The sequence below is a fragment of the Antechinus flavipes genome, chromosome 1 (assembly GCF_016432865.1).
Source record: "Antechinus flavipes isolate AdamAnt ecotype Samford, QLD, Australia chromosome 1, AdamAnt_v2, whole genome shotgun sequence".
In the NCBI taxonomy this organism is placed as follows: domain Eukaryota; kingdom Metazoa; phylum Chordata; class Mammalia; order Dasyuromorphia; family Dasyuridae; genus Antechinus; species Antechinus flavipes.
This window is the reverse complement of record NC_067398.1, coordinates 703,498,802-703,520,028: the sequence shown is the minus strand read 5'-3', so window position 1 is coordinate 703,520,028 and position 21,227 is coordinate 703,498,802. Positions and strand designations below refer to the sequence as shown.

General features: G+C 36.3%; 1 protein-coding gene across 1 annotated transcript in view; it reads left to right on the top strand.

Moving 5' to 3' along the window:
- KSR2 (kinase suppressor of ras 2) overlaps nt 1-21,227 on the top strand; it is a 562,622-nt gene that overhangs the window by 117,746 nt on the left and 423,649 nt on the right. The window contains 1 exon segment of the mRNA XM_051972874.1: nt 5,427-5,577. Coding sequence (XP_051828834.1) covers nt 5,427-5,577 — 151 coding nt within the window.

Here is a 21,227-nt window from a genome sequence, read left to right as displayed (position 1 = left end):
CAAACTCTTGTGAATTCTTTTATAGTTGTCAAGCTCACTGGCCAGTAGTTTGGAGTTTCTGTCTTTTTCCATCTTTGAAAAATTGGGATATTTACTCTTCTCCATTTTTGTGTCTGTCTTTCCAATCTTGTGTGTTAATGATCATTAAGAGTTACCCAGAAATCACAAAGACCATTTCTATCAGGACTGGAGTATATATTTTACCTGAGTCAGATGATTTGAATATGGGAAGGGAGTACTTCCCTACCAACTTACTTATTTTGCTTATAAACTCTCTGTTAAGTTATTTTTGCCAGTCATCTCTGTTTGGTGGAGAAATGCAATGCAACCACTGAGTGATCTAGACTTTTTCCTCAGTTATCAGTTGTCATAGTTCTGTCTACTTCAACCAAAGGTCATATCCTTTTTCTCAACCTTCTCTTCTCCCATTATAATGATGACCCAGTTCCTTTTGGCTGTCTTTAGTTTCTTTCAGCACTATGTCATGCTCTTATATTCATTCTCAGTTATCAGCCTTTGACTTTGTCTTCTCTGCATTTCTTTTTTTTTTAAAGCTTAAGTTCATTGGTGAGTTCTTTATGGGTCCATATTGGTCTTTTCAGACAAATGCCATTCTTTCTCCTCACTGGGATATGTTCCCTTTGGTGTCTTCAGATTTTCGTTCTTGAGCAATATATCTCCTAACCTTCTGAGATCACCTTCCTTTGAAACATTTGAGTCCATTGGAATCCCACATGTTTTCCCTCTGAATTCTTGGAAATCGGAACAATAAGAGGAAGTAAAGAGGTAAAGGGACTTGTTAAAGGTTACTCAGCCAGTAGGTGTTTGAGACTGAATTTGAATGCAAGTCTTTTTGACTCCAGGTTAAGCACTCTGTGCCTTGTGTCACTTAGATCTTTCTGCCACCCAGCAATCTCTCCACAGTGCTAGATGGCTCAGAGCATGCTCACCTCTGCCACTGTCTCTAGAGCTCTCCGTTCTTCATCCTTTCCCTGATTACTTCTGTCATGGGCCAAGAGTCTGCTGGCCACATGGTTTCCTTCTTGCATATTAAAGAGAACCTGTGATCATATCCTGGATCTGCTGCTTCCTGTTTGGTCTAAGACAAAACACCTTTTTATGCCTCAGTTTCTTTATCTGCCAAATAAGGGGTTTTATGGAGAAAAGAGTCAAGCTAATAAGGCAACAGTTTGAGTTCAAATTCATTCTCAGTCTAGTTGTGTGACCCTGGGCAAGGCATTTAATTTACATTTACTTCAGTGTCCTCATCTGAAAAAATACAGATAATAATATCTCCATAATTACCTTCCAGGTGAGAGTGAGGAGCAAATGAGAAAATATTTGTAAAGTGCTTAGCAAAGTTCCTGGCACATAGTAGGTGCTATATAAATATTAACTATCACCACCCCCTCCATCATCATCATCATCATCATCAACAACAAACAAGTATTTATTAAATACCTATTATATCTAACAGACATTTTGCTAAGTCAGGTGTTAGAAATACAAACCAGTTTCTGCCTTGGGGAAACTTATATTATCTTAGAAGATCTCACGATCTTTATGATCTAAATTTTGTGTCTTCCTCAGTGACCAGAACAAGTAGTTGTCCTTTTGGACCAAACTTAGTGGTAAATATATAAAAAATACTAATTGTCTGCTTAGTGAACCAGGATTATTAACTACTGCTGCATCATGATGCAGTTCTTACATCTGGTCACAAGAGGGCAGAGCATTGCCATAAAATAGTTCTGAAAAAGAAACTTCTTTATTGAGGGTAAATTTCTGCTCCTTATGCTCTTCTGCCTGATGGGTTTTCAGTGCTATCTTGATAGTCCAGACAGTCCAGAGTGGGCCAGGCTCCTTGCTTCTGATGGAAATCACTTCATTTCTTGGGGCTTCAGTTTATTCATCTAAAAAATGAGAATGTTAGACGGGATGAGCCCTGGGCTTCCTTCCAAATTCAAATTTTTGATCCCAAAGCAGGCCAAGTGAATCCTCAAGAGGCCTGGCCCATACCCAGAATTCTGCTGCTCTTATTGTCCCCTCCCCCACCAAAATCATCAGCCTAGTTAGGTGATTGTTATATAGGATATAGATCATGAAGGGACCTGGGGGATCATAATAGCTCTATCTTATTAATTTATAGAAGATAGAATCTGAGGGTCAGAGAAGGGGAAGGTCTTGTCTAAAACTGGAAGACCACCAGATTTTAGTTTTTATTTGTTTTTATTGATATCTTTTGTGTTGATATTATCTTCATTATAGAATGTATTCCCCAATCCACTCCTATTTAGTTATCCTTTGTTAAAGAAAATAAATAAGAGAGAAAAAAGACATTACAATAAAGCTAACCAACATATCAGGCCAGACTAATGGTACACGTGGTAGCATATACCTGCAGTTCTCAATCTGTTCCTGCAAAGAAGAAAGGGAGGGAGCACTTAATTTCAAGTTGGAGGCTCAGACTGGAATCCTACTGAGCTCTACCACTTAGTAGCAGAGTGACCTTGTGTAAGTCATTTATCCCCTAGAGAAATGATCTTTAAGGTCCCTTCCCATTCTTCTTAATTTAATTCACCCAAAGAACATGAAGCCCCTACCTGTGTTATTTGAACTAGGCAAATAATAGAGAGATGAAGATTAAGACAAAGATTAAGATCTCATGTAGCAGCTAGGGATGCTGTGAATAGAACTATGAGTATGGAGTCAGGAAGACCCAAGTTCAACTCTGGCCTCAGATATTTACTAATTGTAAGTCACTGGACAAGTCATTTAACTTAATCTGCCTAAGTTTCCCCAATTGTAAAGTGGGGGTTATAATAACACTCATTTCTCAGAGTGAGGAACAAATAAGATATTACATAAGAGCATTTAGCCCAGTGCCTCTGCCATGTTTAAGAGACATAGTTTTTGAATACTCAGCCATTTTACTAGTAATGCTAACATTTTATTAATAAAAGAGCTCAGTGGCACTCTCAAATGACAAAGCCTATATTACCCTCATGGTGGTGGACTTATAGTTTATATGCCCTTGGAAGAGTGGGTGTTCCTGGGGATGACAATCAACTCTGATTGGTTTACAATTAATGAAAGAGTGAATATTACAATGAAAGATGGGCCATATTTCAATGAGGGTCTTGAGATAAGTGAACCTGAGCATTTAAATCCTGGTCAAAGAGACTTGTCAATTTCCATATCGCCTGTCTGACAAAAGTGAGAATACATATTTTCCCAGAATATTCATCGTAAAATTTCTTTACTGTTTTTGATTAATCTTAACCTGGTTACATCTTTGAGCAAGAATTCCCATACTGATTGATTTGTAGAGGAGGAGGCAGAAAAGGGAAAAAAAAACCTTGGTTTTTAACTGGTTAATAATTCATTGTTAAATACAAGAGAGGAATAATATTTTCTTTCACCTGACACATAGTAGGTGATTCTAAATGCTTATTGCTTCTTCTTTCTCTCTCCCATATTTTTGTGAACTAAGATTCTCTGATTCTAAGTCTAATACTTTTTCTATGATACCATGCTGCTATGTTAGGGGTGTACCATGTGCAAGGCTCTGTATGTTACGAGGGAAAATGAAACAGTCCTGCCTTTAAGTTGTTTGGACACTTGGACAGGAAGGACAATTGAAATCCAACAGAGTCTCAAAAATGATGATGTGAAGAAGAATATGATAAGAACAAAGCAGAAATCCAGAAAAAAGATATTTAGGGAGGGAGAGATAATTTTTAGTGAAAAGAAGAAGAGAAGTATTCACAGAGGAGGTTGTGAGCAATGGAGAGAAGTTGCAAAGAGCTGATTTAGTCTTGTTGTCAGGGGGAAACTTCCTAATGATAGCTGTCCTGAAGTGGAATGGATAATGAATTTTTTTAATCACTGAAACTCTTCAAATAAAACCTAGAACATCTAGCAGGGATATTGTAAATTAGGGATGGGGTGGATGAGCTTCTTTCCACCTCTGAAATGCTGTGGTTCTGAGAAGGGACTTGTTTGAAGTCATGGATGACAGCAGCATGGTTTAGATAAGAGTCCTGACCCTGGAGTCAGAATACCTTAGCTTAAATCTTGGATACTTGATGCTTTTCTGACTCTTAACAAGTCACTTAATTAACCTCTGGAAAATTAGGGAATTGGATGTTATGATCTTTGAAGTTTCCTCTAAATTTGTGATCCTATGGTTCCATCTCTTCCCTTATTTATAGGCATGGGGACCTCTGTCTTTTATGAGATATTTGCCAGTCTTACCTTCTACTGTTCCAATGGCTTGATCTTTTTCTCATTTCATCATACAGATGACAATCATAGAATTAAGGAGGACCATAGAGGTTGTCAAGTCCAACCCCTGATTTTTTTAAAGAGAAAATTGAGGCCCACAGATATTAAGTGACTCGTCCAAGTCTGTGTGAGTTATTTAGGGACAGAGCTAATATTCAAATGCAAGCGCTTGGTCTCCAAATCAAGTCCTATTTCAAGTATACAACATTGCCACTATCCAGGTGTAGCAAGCATAGGCTTTGGAGCTACTCTCCCAACTTCTATTTGCATTGGAAGATCAGTTTCCCAGAGGGCAACAGATACATCTCCCCTTAGGATTCTAGAAGTAGCCCAAAATGTTGGAGATGATTTTCTCTTACTGTAGCTCATGAAAATTAAAGTGGGCTGGTATGATTTGATTGATTGATGCAATCTCTCCATCATCTTTACACACCTTTACATGCAACAAGTATTTATTAAATGCATGCTATGTGCTAGACATTGTGCTGAGTGGATAGAATACAAAGAAAGGCAAAAACACAATCTCTACCTTAAGATAGAGATTTTTCTAGAATTGGGTAAATTCAGTGATAATAATATCTACCTCAAATGGGTGTTGTGAGATCAAATAAGATAACATGGACAAAGTACTTTGCAAATTTTAAAGGACTAAATAAATACAAGTTATTATTATTATTATTATTATGTGGAAGGTGGTCTTAAATTAATAAATATTCATCAATTATCTACTTCACACTAAGCCCTGTACCAACTCTTTGGATGATCCAGGAGCTGAACTCAACAACTAAGTTATGATGACTGGGGCTTTCCCCCCAGGGTTCTGATTCTAGAGGGCATTTGGAATCCTTCAAAGTTTAGAAATAACACTTAGCAAGAACGTTTAAAACTATTAAGTTGTCAAATGGACTTCTTTTTATTCTCAGTGGCAAACCCCTAGTCAACTTTTTCCTGGCCCTGTCCTACTTCCACTTGTCCAGCAATAATCATTCTGTCTTTTCCTGGTTATGGTTCCTAATGCTTGCCTCTCCTGAGCATGAAGATTCCTAGTTAGAGCTCTTTATAAGAAAAGTGTAAACTATGATCCCTGTAATCCACAAATTTATAGTCTATTTTACTGGTGTTCTCTCTTTGCTCTCAAGGAAATCACGCCAGGTCAGCTGAGTCTTGAACAGCTTCTGGAGATGACCGATGAGCAGGTGTGTGAAACAGTCGAGAAATACGGAGCCAACCCAGAGGAGTGCGCCCGTCTCAATGCCTCCCTCTCCTGCCTCCGGAACGTCCACATGGCAGGTGAGCCAGGGCCCTGAAGTGGTTCCCTTTTTCCTACCTCTAAGGACAGAGGCCACGGTAGGTTTTTTTGAGCAGGTCTATTATGCTATTGATTCCTTTTTCTTCTCTGCCTTAAAACCCCAAGGTGAGATGAAGCTATGTTTGCCCTGTATATATGTACAGAGTAGAAGCAGAAGGAGAGGAGGAATTGGAATGGAAGCAGAGGCAAAAAAGTTTGTTCAAAGTGTCATTGTCAGACTTGAAATGCCAGGATAGTAATTGTTGATGTCTATTGGGGGTATCCAATCCATCTGGGTCTCTAGGATTCCTGTGTACTATCGTTGGCATTCTCAGGTGGAATCTAGGTATAAGTCATGTATTTATTAGAAGTTTCAATGAAGGCATAGATGGAATGTTTGCAGAGGACACACATTTTGGAGGGATTGCTACCCTGCAGGATGTCAAGATTCAAAAAGTTTGTGATGGCAAGAACAATGGGATGAATTGAATAAGATGTAATTGAATAGGAATAAATGTAAATTCTTACATTTGGGTTCAAGAAACCAACCTCAAAAATATGAGATGGGAAAGAAAGAGTTACCTAGCAATTATGTCTGAAAAAAAGATTAGTAGATTGTGAGCTCAAGATAAGTCAATATGGTATAGTGTGACCACCAACAAAACCAATGGGATCTTCTGTTTCACTAAGAGAAGAATAATATTCAGACGCCTTAGTCCTGTTGTATTCACCAATAATCAGAGGATAGTTGGAATATTATGATGGGTTTTGGATTCTAGGATGTAGGATCGCTGATAAATTTGGAGAGCATCAGAGGAAAAAAGTCACAATGGCGAAGGGTCTTGAATATAAGTCATGGGAGAATCTGAGGATATTTGGTTTAGAGAAGGGAAGGCTTTAAGTGGAAATAGATAATAGCTGTCCCCAAATACTTGAAAGGCTATCATGTGAAAGAGAGATTAGGCTTATTTTGTTTAGTCCTTTAAAGCAGGAGCAGTAGGTGGTAGTTGAAAACATGATTTTGGACTGGACATCAGGGAAAATTGCTTAATATAAAAATTGTCCCAAAGTGAAATGAGCTGCCTCAGATTCCCCTTTTAGGAGGTCTTCAACCTCCTTTTCAGATCCCTTTGAACTCTGAGATTCTGTTATTTCCTTGATTCAAGGGAGAGAGAGTTTTTGCCTCGGGCTGTTTTAGTGATGCATGGTGTAATAATCATTTGGTATTGTTACATAAATTACCTCAGGATTGAAGTGAGAAGAGGAATATAAGAATCATCTCAAGTGATAAAGGAAAAAGAGGAGAGGAATGGAGACAAGAAAACAAGAATCACCTATCATGTTTTTATTCGATTTCATTTAGAAAATACAAATACCCTAATATGTTCAAGGTGCTGTTGATTATCCTGCATTCTCAAAGAGGACCATGAGGTCAGGAAGGTGATTCATGACTTGCAAGTGAATTGGATTTGAATTGGATTTAAGTGAGAGAGGGCTGGGCGAAGTCGCTAGCTTTACTTTCTACTTTGGAGCCTTCTGTGTCCAGTGGCAAGATATAGATCAGGACCATAGGGAAGGAGCCTGGATGCAGGGGGAGATCTTGGTCTTTTTAAGATAAGGCCTTTCTCAGGTGTCAGATTGTCTGAGACATCCATTCATTGATTAAGGGTAGGTAGAAATGAGACAAATAATGGCCTCTGACCCACTAAAAATCAATCTGGAAGGAAAAGATCTTCAGTGAGTGTTTTACACTTATTCTGAGCCATCAGAACCAAAACAATAATCCAGTGAGGTTTGGGCTGGGGACCTTTTGTTGGCCGATCAAGGAGAGCCAGGGTGATTTGGGTTTAAGGCCTTGTTCATAAAAAGAAATCTATTCTACAAACACCTAGATTTTAGTGCTCAAGATTAATATTCCTTTGGGTAGAGATACCTCAAGTAATGGTATGATTCCCTACACAGACAGAAAGACAAGAGGAAAAGAAGGAAGGATGGAAAGAAGGAAAGGAGGAAGGAAGGAGCTATATTGCTCAGTTGGAACTGACCTGTTGGGTCTCCAGTGAGGCAGCTATTACTACTCACAGGTTGTTGATTGTTCTTTATTTTTGATGAAGACCATGTCATCAGGAAGGGGATAACAAAGGCTTAAAGTAACAGAATTCTCAGCTCTAGAGTTTGGAAAGGATCTCAGAGGCCATCTACTTTTAATGACCTCATTTGAAAATGGGGAAACCAAGGCCCAGAAAGATGAAGTGATTTGCCCAAGCATATGCCAATAAATGCAAGGCAGAGCTGGGATTTGAACTCAAAGTCCAAGACTCCCTCATTCAGCAGGAAAGTTCAGGGATCTTTCTACTGAACCACACTAACTCCTTTTGAAAATCTCTTAAATATGTTTAAGGTGAAGTAAAAAAAAAAGCAAGGATAGCTATCATGATCTCAGATCAAACAAAAGCAAAAATAGATCTAATTAAAAGAGATAAGGAAGAAAACTATATCTTGCTTAAGGGTACCATAGATAATGAAGAAATATCAATACTAAACATATATGCACCAAGTGGTATAGCATGGAAATTCCTAGAGGAGAAATTAAGAGAGCTGCAAGATGAAATAAATAGCAAAAATATAATAGTGGGGGATCTCAACCTTGCTCTCTCAGAACTACATAAATCGAACAACAAAATAAATAAGAAAGAAGTTAACGAGGTAAATAGAATACAAGAAGAGGTAGGTATGATAAATCTTTGGAGAAAATTGAATGGAGACAGAAAGGAATACACTTTTTTCTTGGCAGTTCATGGAACCTGTACAAAAAAATGACCAAATATTAGGGCATAAAGACCTCAAAATCAAATTCAGAAAGGCAGAAATAGTAAATGCAGTTTTTTCCAGATCATGATGCAATAAAAATTACATTCAGTAAAAGGCCAGGGGACAATAGACCAAAAATCAATTGGAAACTAAATAATCTAATTCTAAAGAATGAATGAATGAAACAGCAAATCATAGACACAATCAATAATTTCATTCAAGAGAATGACAATAATGAGACAACATGCCAGAATTTGTGGGTTACAGCCAGAACAGTAATAAGGGGAAATTTTATATCTCTAGATGCATACTAGTATGAAATAGAGAATGAGAAGATCAAAGAATTGGGCTTGCAAATTAAAAAACCTTGAAGAAAAAGCAAATTAAAACCCCTAATTAAATATCAAACTTGAAATTCTAAAAATAAAAGGGGAGATTATTAAAATTGAAAATAAAAAAAAACTATTGAATCAATAAATAAAATTAAGGGTTGGTTTTATGAAAAAAAAAACAAAATAGATAAACCTTTAATTAATTTGATTAGAAAAAAGCAAGGAGGGAAATCAAATTGTTAGTCTCAAAAATGAAAAGGGAGATACTTTCCACAAATGAAGAGGAAATTAGAGTAATAATTAGGAGTTATTGTGCTCAACTTTATGCCAATAAATTTGATAACCCAAGTGAAATGGAGGAATACCTATAAAATATAGATTGCCCAGATTAACAGAAGAGAAAATAAATTACTTAAATAGTCCCATTTTAGAAAAAGAAATAGAACAAGCTATTTATCAACTCCCTAAGAAAAAAGCTCTAGGGCCAGATTGATTTACATGTGAATTCTACCAAACATTATTCCAATACTATACAAAGTATTTGAAAAAATAGGGAAAGAAGTACTACTGCTAAGTTCCTTTTATGACACAGACATGGTACTGATAGCTAAACCAGTAGGATGAAAACAGAGAAAGAAAATTATAACTCAATTTCCCTAGTGAATATAGATGCAAAAATCTTAAACAAAATATTAGTAAAAAGATTACAGAACATCATCCCCAGGATAATACACTATGACCAAGTAGGATTTATACCAAGAATGCAGGACTGGTTCAATATTAGGAAAACTATTAGCATAATTAACTATGTTAATAACCACACTAGCAAAAACCATATGATTATCTCAATAGATGCAGAAAAAAGCATTTGATAAACTCCAACATCCATTCCTATTAAAAAACCTAGAAAATATAGGAATAAAGGGACTTTTCCTTAAAATAATCAGTTGCATGTACTTAAAACCACTAGCATCATATGTAATAGGGATAAACTAGAACCATTCCCAATAAGATCAAGTGGGCAAGGTTGCCCACTATCCCCATTACTATTTAATATTGTATTAGAAATATTTGGCAATTCTTTGATAACAAGAGAAGAAAAAGAGATTAAAGGAATTAGAGTAGGTAATAAGGAAACCAAATTATCACTCTTTGCAGATGATATGATGTTATACATAGGGAACCCAAGCGAATCAACTAAAAACTATTAGAAACAACCCACAATTTTAGCAAAGTTGCAGGATACAAAATAAATCTACATAAGTCATCAGAAGTTTTATACATCACCAACAAAATCCAACAGCAAAAGATACAAAGACAAATTCCATTTAAAATAGCTCTCAATAGTATAAAATATTAGGAAATCTCTCTGCCAAGGAAAAGTCAGGAAGTATATGAACACAATTACAAAACTAAATCAGATCTAAACAATTGGAAAAATATCAAATGTTCTTGAATAGGTCGAATGAATATGATAAAGTGACAATATTGCCATAATTAATATATTTACTTAGTGCTATACCAATTAAACTCCCAAGAAATTATTTTACAGACCTAGAGAAAATAATAACAGAACTCAACTGGAAGAACAAAAGGTCAAAAACCTCAACAGAATTAATAAAAAATGCAAATGAAGATGGCTTAGCTTTACCAGATCTAAAACTATATTATAAAGCAGCAGTCAACAAAACTTTGTTGATTTTGGTTAAGAAAGAGAGTAGTTGATCAGTGGAATAAGTTAGGTTCACAGGACAAAATAGTCAATGACTATAATAATTTCGTGTTTGACAACCCAAAGACCCCAGGGGCTTTTGGGATAAGAACTCACTATCTGACAAAAACTGCTGGGAAAATTGGAAACTAGTATGGTAGAAAGTAGGCATTGATCCATACCTAACACAGTATAGCAAGATAAGGTTGAAATGGGTTCATGATCTAGACATAAAGAATGATACTATAAACAAATTAGAAGAACATAGGATAATTTACTTCTCAGATCTGTGGAGGAGGAAGAAATTTGTGACCAAAGAAGAACTGGTTGTCATTATTGATCACAAAATAGATAATTTTGATTATATTAAGTTAAAAAGTTTTTGTACAAACAAAACTAATGCAGACAAGATTAGAAGGGAAGCAATAAACTGGAAAAAACATTTTATATTCAAGGGTTCTTATAAAGGCCTCATTTCCAAAATATATAGAGAATTGACCCAAATTTATAAGAATTTAAGCCATTCTCCAATTGATAAATGGTCAAAGAATATGAACAGACAATTTTCAAATGAAGAAATTTCTAGTCATATGAAAAGGTGGTCTAAATCATTATTGATCAGAGAAATGCAAATTAAGACAATTCGGAGATATCAGTATACACCTCTCAGATTGGCTAAGATGATAGGAAAAGATAATGATGAATATTGGAGGGGATGTGGGACACTAATACATTGGTTGGATCCATTCATAATTCCACCAACATTCTGAAGAGCAATTTGGAACTATGCATACAAAGTTATCAAACTGTGCATACCCTTTGACCCAGCAGTGTTTTCACTGAGCTTATATTCTAGAGAGATCTTAAAAGAGGGAAAGGGTCCCCTATGTGCAAAAATGTTCATGGCAGCCCTTTTTGTAGTGGCTAGAACTGAAAATTGAATGGATGCCCATCAATTGGAGAATGGCTGAATAAGTCATGGTACATGAATGTTATGGAATATTATTCTACCGTGTTTAATATATATTGGACTACTTGCCATCTTGGGGAAGGGGGTGGGAGAAGGGAGGAACTGGAATATAGAAGCAACTGTTGAAGAATTATCTATGCATATGTTTTGAAAAATAAAAAGCTGTAATAAAAAATCTACTAAATAGAAATAGTCTTTACACACATAAATATAAAGGTTATACAATGGAAATTAACAAAAAAATGGGAGGTAGTGCTAATAATTTTGGAAAATCAAGAAAGGTCATGTAGAGAGGTGGCACTGGATCCTGTAGGATCTCTCTCTCTCTCTCTCTCTCTCTCTCTCTCTCTCTTTCCCACCCTCCCTCCCTCTTCTATCACCTGTCCCATTTATCTTTCTTTTTCTTCCTTCCTTCCTTCCTTCCTTCCTTTCTTCCTTTCTTCCTTCCTTCCTTCCTTCCTTCCTTCCTTCCTTCCTTCCTTCCTTCCTTCCTTCCTTCCTTCCTTTCTTCCTTCCTTCTTCCTTCCTTCTTTCCTTCCTTCTATCCTTCCCTCTCTTCTTTTTCTCTCTTTCTTTTCTTTCCTTTTTTCTTTCTTTTCTTTCTCCTTTCTTTCTTCCCTGTTTCTATTTTTTATCTCTAAATGCTATTTACATATCTCTCTATGCTGTTTGTCTGTCTGTCTCTCTGTCCTGTTTGTTTATGTATTTATCCTGTCTGTCTGTCTGTCTATCCATCCACCCATCCATCCACTATTATTATTATCATTACTGTTATCATCACTATCATTATTAATGGGGATGATAGCATGTATAAGTACATAAGAATATGTACAAATATATATATATATATCTTCAAACCCAAACTAACCCATGATTCCCTGCAACAACTTTCTACCTCTATTCACTGAGTTTGGAATAGCAGATTTAGCGGGAAAGAAAAGAAAGCTTGATTAATTGAGGTTTATTTTCTCTTCTCCCCATGATTCCCACATTGATCAATAAGATAATAGACATGGACTGACCTCAGAGACCATCTACTCCAATCTTAGAGATAAAGAAGTAGGAAGGAGTGGCTTGGGAAGTGACTTGCCTATATATACAGCTAATAAGTATCAGAGGAAGAGTTCAGATCTAATCCTCAAGAGTAAACAATCTTTCATGGATTTGTCAGCTAGACATTTCTCCAAATCATTGCATCTTGTTTATATTTTTCAAACATACTATCCTTTGGGGAAAAGCTTCTTTCCCATCTCCCCCCTCTTTTTGCTAATGTTTTTCCCGAGCTGGTTGGAATGGGAGGGATTTGCTACTGGAAGGCTACTTAGGAGCGGCCTTTCCCCAGATCACTGACTCCTCCTTCTGGGATCTCTTGTCACACAAAGTTGCTTCAAGGCACAGACTGATCTTGCTAGTGGCCAAGTAGTTTTCAAAATGAAATGATAGGAATGACAAGTTTTTTTTTTACCCTTTTCTTTTTGCTGATGTGTCTTACTGATGTTAAAGTGAGAAGCAAAGATCAATCTCAAATCTCTCTGCCAAAAATGAATGTGACTTATAGGAGACATCTTTCTCTTTCCCCCAACTCAAACCAATTACAAGGAGTGATATAAAATACTTTTTTTTTTTTCCTGTCAGAAGAATCTTCTGGGACCTTAAGTTGAAATTCCAGCATACACCCAGCAGAGGGAAACCTTGAGACGTTCTGGACCCTTTCAGTGTATTCCAAATCTGCGCCAGAAGGGAAAATTCAACCTCCCAAATGCCTGGAAACTCCTAGCGTCTCTATCAAAGATTCAAACTCTATGAGATGCATTTGGGAATCTTTTAACCCAGAAGTCCTAAAATAGGAGTGGACAACTTTTTTTTCTTCCAAGGACCATTTGGATATTTGTAATATCATTCACAGACCATACAAAATTGTCAACTTATAAAATTCAAGCAGTGAGAGGTTGTTATAATTAGCAATGGGACTAATATGGCTCATGGATTGGATATTCCCCACCTGTCTCCTAAGACTTTCTAGAAGAGTAATTCCTCCCACCTAGATCCATTTGACTGGAGTTCAGTAAGCCAAGAAGCAAGATTAGAACCTAAAAGTTTAATTAGCATTGACTACTGAACATTTGCCAAATGGATAGCAGTGGCCCTGACTATCTGGAGATACTTTCATATAGCGAGTTTTTACATACTCTTGGGAAGGTATTACATGGCAAAAAGGAAAATTCAGTCAGCCTATCAAGTGAACCTGTTTAGCCACTTTTTTATTTGGGAGGATGAGGAATAGGGACAGTATGCCAGGCAATTTGAGAAAGTGTTAACCTTAGAGTCCTAGGAGTAGATCAAGACTAGGTCTGTTCCAGTGAGATAGTTTTCTCTGTAAAGCTAATCTCACCAGGATGTCCTGTTTGCACAGAAAAATCTCTGAGCTAGTAGAAATCTTCAGGTCTACCAGTTCAGACTTACCCTGTCCCTGCTAGTCTGAAGGTCTTTATTTATAGAATGCTCTAGCTTTGTTTCTCATCTCTCTAAGGTTACTTTTTTCTCCCCAAGGAGATGTTTTCCTTAAATTCACAGAATTTGCATTCTCCCCCAACCCCCAATTTCTTCCACAGATGGATTGGGAAGAGAATTGATTCTGAGTTTAAATCCTGTCTTTGATACTAATTGTGCTACCTTAGGCCATTACCATTCCTCCATCATTTCAGTTTCCTCATCTATAAAACGAGGGAGTTGAACTGGATGGCCTCCAGACCAATTTTTTCCAGTTCTAGATCTAGGACCTAAGACTTTGGACAAATGATTTATTCTCTCTGGGCCTAAGTTTCCTCTTCTAGCAAATGAAGGGATTGGAGTAGTCCAACAACTCTTAAAATTTTTGATCTCAGAATTTTTGGTACCCAAAAAGTCTTGAAGGTCCCAAGGACCTGTGGTTCATGTGGATTATAACTATTAATATTTGCTATATTAGAAATTAAAGTTGATAAAATTTTAGAATATTTGTTAATTCTTTAAAAAGAATGATGGACTCTAACATAAATAACACATTTTTAAAAATAAATTCCCACAAAATTTGTGGAAGAGTGGCTTGAATCTCATAGATATGTTATGATATGTTGTTTTGGTTGAAGCATATGAAGAAATGTTTCCCATAGATTTGTAGTTGGAAAAGGGAAACTAATTTTTGTGATTATACCTGAGTACTTGTTTGCTGCTGCTGCTGCTGCATAAGTAATTGCTACCTAGTATCCTGCTGGCAGACTTAGAGCAATGAATGGTATAAAACATTCATTGACCTGCTCATATATGAATTTTCTGATCAAGAGTTTTTTTACCTTGTTTAATATTTTATTTTTTCCAATTACATATAAAAACAATTTAACAATTTTTTTCAAATTTTGAGTTCCAGATTCTCTTCTTTTTTCTCCTCCTTTCATTGAGAAGGGAAGCGATTTGACATAGATTATACATATGTCTTCGTGCAAAATATACATCATGTAAGACGTTCTGTGAAAGAAAATACAGACAAAAAACTCCAAGAAAAATAAACAAAGTAAAGAAAAATGATTTTTGTTCTGCATTCGGGATCTACCAATTCTTTCTCTAGAGACAGACAGCATCTTTCATCATAAGTTCTGCAGACTTGTCTTGAATCATTGTATTAATGAGAATAGCTAAGGTATTCATGGTAGATCATCACACAATATTGCTGTTAACTTTGTACAATGTTCTTCTAATTCTGTTTATTTCTTTCTGGAAGTATCCTGTTCATTATTTCTTAAACACAATAGTATTCTATCACAATGATATACAACAACTTGTTCAGCTATTCCTCAGTTAATAGATATTCACTCAATTTCCAATTCTTTGCCACCACTAAAAGAGCTGCTATAAATATTTTTGTACTCATAGATTCTTTTCTTTTTTAAAAAATCTCTTTGGGACACAGAGCTAATAGTGATATTGCTTGGTCAAAGGGTGTGCAGGGCTTTAAAGTCTTTTGTTCATAGTTCCAAATTGCTATCCAGAACTGTTGAATCAACATAAAACTTCATTAATAGTATATTAGTGTTTTTTATTTTCCCACATCCCCTCCAACATTTGTCATTTTCCTTTTTTGTCACATTAGCCAATTTGACAGGTGTGAGCTGGTAGCTTAGTGTTGTTTTAATTTCATTTTTCTCATCAATAGTGATTTAGAACAGTTTTTATATGACTATAAATAGCTTTGATTACTTTGTCTGAAAATGGTCTGTTCATATCCTTTGAGCATTTATTAATTGAGGAATGGCTTTTACTTCTATAAATTTGACTCAGTTTTCTAAATGAGAAATGAAGTCTTTATCAGAGAAATTCACTGTAAAAGTATTTTGTTCATAGTAGTGATTATCAACTATGAATTTCCCTCTCTGTTAAGCTTATGCTTTCTTCATTTAGCCTGTCCATTATCAAATATTTTGCTTCTGGCTTTTACTTCTCTCAAACTGCCTTCCTTTCTTCCATCTCCTTCCCTTCTTCTATCCCCTTCCCTTCCTACCTTCCTGTGTGGTAAAATAGATTTCTATACTCAACTGAGTATGCATATCATTTCCTATTTGAGTCAATTTCGACTAGAATAAGGTTCATGTGCCTCCTTCCCTTCTTCTCCCATCTCTCCTTCCACTGTTAAAGCTTCTTTCATGTCAGATAATTTGTCCCATACTCTCAATTTATTTCCCCGTCTCCTGTTACATTTTTCTTTCTCATCCCTTAATTTTATTTTTAAGATAACCATACCATCATACTTAATTCATATCTCTGTTTTCTGTTTATGTATATTCCTTTTCCCTGTTCTCATACTGGGAAAAATTTTAGGAGTTATAAATATCATTTTCCCATGTAGAAATATAAACAGCTTAACCTTATCAGATATCTTATGGTTTCTCTTTTCTTGTTTACCTTTTTACTTTTGCATCTTGTATTTGAAAGTGAAATTTTTATTCATTTCTGTTTTTTTTAATCAAAAAATTATGCTTGAAAGTCCTCTATTTCATTGAAATTACATTCCTCCCTCCCCTCCCCTCAGGATCATAATCAATTTTTCTGGGTAGGTGATTCTTGCTTATAACCCTAGCTCTTTTGCCCTGAAGAAAATAATTTTCCAAGCTCTCCATTCTTTTAATGTAAAAGCTACGAAATCTTGTGTGAGCCTGACTTGGCTCCACAATATTTGAATTGTTTTCCTTTTAGCTGCTTGCAATATTTTCTCCTTGAACTGGGAGGTCTAAAATTTGACTATGATATTTCTGGGAGTTTATATTTTGGGATCTCTTTCAGTTGGTGATCAGTGAATTTTTTTCAATTTCTATTTTATTCTCTGGTTCTACAATACCAGGGTAGTTTTCCTTGATAATTTATTGAAAGATGATGTCTAGATGCTCTTCATGACTTTCAAGTAGTCTAATAATTCTTAAATTATCTCTCCTGGGTCTATTTTCCAGATCGTTTTTTTTTTCCAATAAGATATTTCACATTTTCTTCTATTTTTTTTTATTTTGTTTGTTTCTTAATGTTTCATAAAGTCAGTAGCTTCTACTTGCTTTACCGCAACTTTTAAGGAATTACTGTTTTTCAGTGAATTTTTTTACCTTCTTTCCCATCTTGCCAATTCTACTTTTTAAGGTGTTTTTTTCTTAAGTGATTTTTTTTGGTATTTTTTTCCATTTGGCAAATTCTCCTTTTTAAGGCATTGTTATTTTAATTGGATATTTGTATGTCCTATACAATTTATCCTATTTTATTTTTAAGATGTTATTTTCTTCAGTTTTTTTTTGTGCCTCCACCAAACTGTTGACTCTTTTTTTAATGATTTTTTTGAATTATTCTCATTTCTCTTCCTATTTTTTCTTCTACATTACTTATTTGATTTTAAATATTTTTTGAGCCTTTCCATGGCCTGAGACCATTTTTTGAGACTTTGAATATAGGAATTTTGATTTTGTTGTCTTCTTATAAGTTTGTTTTGATCTCCCTTGTCATCATAGTAACTTTCTGTGTTCAGACTTTTCTTTCTATTGTTTGCTCATTTTCTAGCCTATTTCTTGACTTTTACCTCTTTTTACCTTTTTACCTCTGTCCCAAAGTGGAGGGGTACTGACCCAAGCTTCATTTTTTGTACAATTGTTTTCAAAATAATTCTGGAGATCTGGAAGATTTTTGCTCTTCCAAGGTATGCTCACTATTGTCCTATACTGTGTACTTGTTTGTGAATCATTAGAGATGTTCTTTTTTATTAAAGCTTTTTATTTTCAAAACATATGCATAGATAATTTTCAACATTCACCATCGCTAAACCTTGTGCTCCAATTTCCCCTCTCTCTTTTCCCCTCCCCTGGATGGTGAACAATCCAATTTATGTTAAGCAAATGCAGTTCTTCTATACTAATTTTCACAATTATCATGCTGCACAAGAAGAATCAAATCAAAAAGGGAAAAAATGAGAAAGAAAACAAAATGCAAGCAAACAACAACAAAAAGAGTGAAAATACTATGTTGTAATCCACACTCAGTCCCCACAGTCCTCTCTCTGGGTGTAGATGGCTTTCTTCATCACAAGATCATTGGAACTGCTTTGAATCATCTCATTGTTGAAGAGAGCCACTTCCATCAGAATTGATCATCATATAATCTTGTTGTTGCCATGTACCATAATCTCTTGGTTCTGCTCACTTCATTTAGCATCAGTTCATGTTAAGTCTCTCCAGATAGAGGCACTCTTTTAGCCCTGGAACTCTAATAAGGGTCTCTCCTTCCCTGTGGCCATAAGTTCTGCTATGCTAGTGCTACTCACACCCCAGGACGGTGGCTCAGATTCAGGTAAAACAATGCAACAGAGTCCTGTCTCTGGTTCTGGCAAAAAGACACCTGTAAATCTCCTTCAGATAATTGTCCTGTCCCCTTATTGTTTATGGACTGAAAGGTCGAGGAGCCAACACTACTGCCATTGATTCAGTGGCCTTGAGGCCTGCTCCTAGTTTATTGGTCAGATCTTGTTGCCTTGGTCAGACCTTAATTGGAATGTGGGGTGTTGTGTTTAATTCTTAAAGAGGAGACTGTTTTTCTGTCTCTCTGTCTCTGTCTCTGTCTATCTCTCAGTCTCTCTCTCTTTCTCTCTCTCTCTAGTGTACGAGAGAATCTCTCACTCTCTAGCTCTATATTGTGTCTGTCTTGTCTGTTTGTCTGTCTCTTTCTCAGTTTCCTATCCCCAAATTGTCCCTGAAGTCTTAAAGCTTAAAACTATACTAAGACTTTTGGAGTATATCTGTATCTACTTGTGAGATGTATTGGTAGTATCTTTATCTACTTCCACATAAAATACATAGCAGATAGAAGGTAACCTTAGAGGGAGGATGCATAGGGTGGGGGCAAGGAAATACTTCCCATAGAAGGCAGACTTTGAGTATGAAGGAAGTTATTATTTTAAGATACAGAGGTGAGGGAGAGAATTTCAGGAAGGAAGACAGAAAGTTCAAAGACCTAGAAATGTGAGACATGTCCATTTTCCAGGAATAACAAATGGATAATAGATAGAGGGAAATAATATATAAGAAGAGGGGAGCCAGATTGGGAAGCATTTCAAATGCTAAATAGACTCTAGCTGTATAATTCTGGTTCTCCTGGTATAGAGCATACTGCTCAAGAGAGCAGGGAGGACAAATCCTGTGGAGAAGTGAAATGGAGAGCCTTCTCTTTGTTAACATTTCCTATTTGACATAGGAGAGAACTTGCTGAAGGGCACGCATCTAATAAACAGCAGGACAAGAATTAGGAGGAAGGAAATAAGCACTATATGCCAGGTATTGTGCCAAGAACTTTAAAATTTTTATCTCATTAAATCTTTACAATAATCCTGGGAGACACGTACTATTCCTATTCCTATTTTATAGATGAGGAAAGTGAGATAACAGCTTGAGTGACTTCTCTACAGATACACAGTTTGGAAGTGTCCAAGGCTGGATTTGAGCATGAATTTTTCTGGCTCCATACCAGATTTAGAATTAGAATACAGGTCTCGACTCTAGGTTCAGGGTTGTTTGAATCATACTTTTTTGCCTCACTGGCATTATCTGTTTGGGTCCCTCTAGTTTTCTGAGTAGCATAAGGGATGGATCTAGATTTAGAGGTAGAAGGAATCTTAAAAGCCACTTAGTCCATATCAGTATTAATAATAGTATTTACTCAACAGGGTTATTGGGATTGTCAAATGGGCCTTTTTTCTGACCTTAAAGTGAGATATAAATATGAATTATTTTTTCACACATCTTCTAGAGACAGTCGGATGTCACAAGAGCTTATTGTTAATTTTTTTTGTTTGTGTTAGTATTTTCACTTCAGAAATTATCAACCATTAGACCAGGACTTTTTGGTTGGCTAGACTTAAGAAAGTAATGGAAAACGTTACTAATGAAGCTTAAACATAAAATTGTATTGTGTACTCAATTAGTAATAAAAGTGTTGTGTTTTTTTGGAGAGTTGCTTGTTACACATTTGTCATCATGACCCTGGTTTCTGTTGTTATTATTGTTATTACTATTGTTGTTCTTGTTGTAATTACTCCTACTATTTATACCTAGGGGAACTATGTAGGTATGTTAGAGCAGTTTATTTTTCTGAGTGAAATTTCTTGTCCTCTTGCTCTCAGATTTCTGGCTTACTAAGACACAAGGCTCCAATTATGTGTCACTGCTGGAGAGAATTTAGATTGGGAAATATTGTGTAGTTGGATGCATTTCTGATCAGCCAGCCCTTAGAGCCTGCTCAGGGAGCAGAGTGGGCCCTTGTTCTCTGTCTTTCTCTCTTTCTCCATTCCCCACCTCCCCCTCTCTTCTTCCCCCCAACCCCCTCCTCCTATAATGGGCCCATCCCACAAATGTTCAGAACTCTGGACCTCTTGGCAGTGAATTGCAGGAAGCACGAGGAATGATGAGAAATCAAATTCAATAAAGCTATGATTTCTTTTCTTGAGTTTCCTTTCTATTCTTAATTTGTATATCCCATCCTCTTCCCCCTTCTCCTTAGCCACTAATTTCCTGTTTAGTTTCCTTCCCTTCCTTTGCAAGCTACTCATTTCCTTTTTTACTGATCACACACTAATAAAACTTTAGAGCTGGCAGGACTCTTGGAGATCAGGAAGCCCAACCCCCTTTATTTTACTGCTGAAGAAACTGAGGTCCAGAGGAGGAAAAGAATTTGCTCAAAGTCACAGCAAGAGTAAGTGGTAGGGTTGAAATTTGAATCCATAGATTGTGACTCTCCCCATTCCCCCCTGGTATTCAGCCATTTGCTATGTTTTGTCTTTTCTACCTCTAAAATATCTCTGCCATATATCTCTCTATCCTCCCAATCATCACCTCAGGCACCCATCACTTCTTTCCTGGATTATTGCAATAGTTTCCTATTGTAATTGGAAGAGTTAATGGTAGGGTTGGAATTTGAATTCATAGCTTATGACTCTCCCCATTTCCCCCCAGTGATATTGGTCTCCCTCTTCAAGTCTTTTCTCATTCTGATCCATCCTCTATATAAGTGCCAAAGTGTCTAAGACACTACTCTCCCCAAGAAGCTTCAGCAGTTCCTTGTTATCTCCAGGATAGAATGGAAAATGGGGAGAACCACAAACAATTTTTTTTCTCCTTCTGGACTCATTTTCTTCAGCAGTAAAATGAAGTGTTTGAGGCTGGATTTGAAGTCAGATCCCCGTGACTTCAGACTAGGGGGTTCTATCTACTGTGCCATCTAGTGGCCTCTGTTGAATATTTAAAATCTTCCCCAAACTGGCTTCAACCTGTCTTT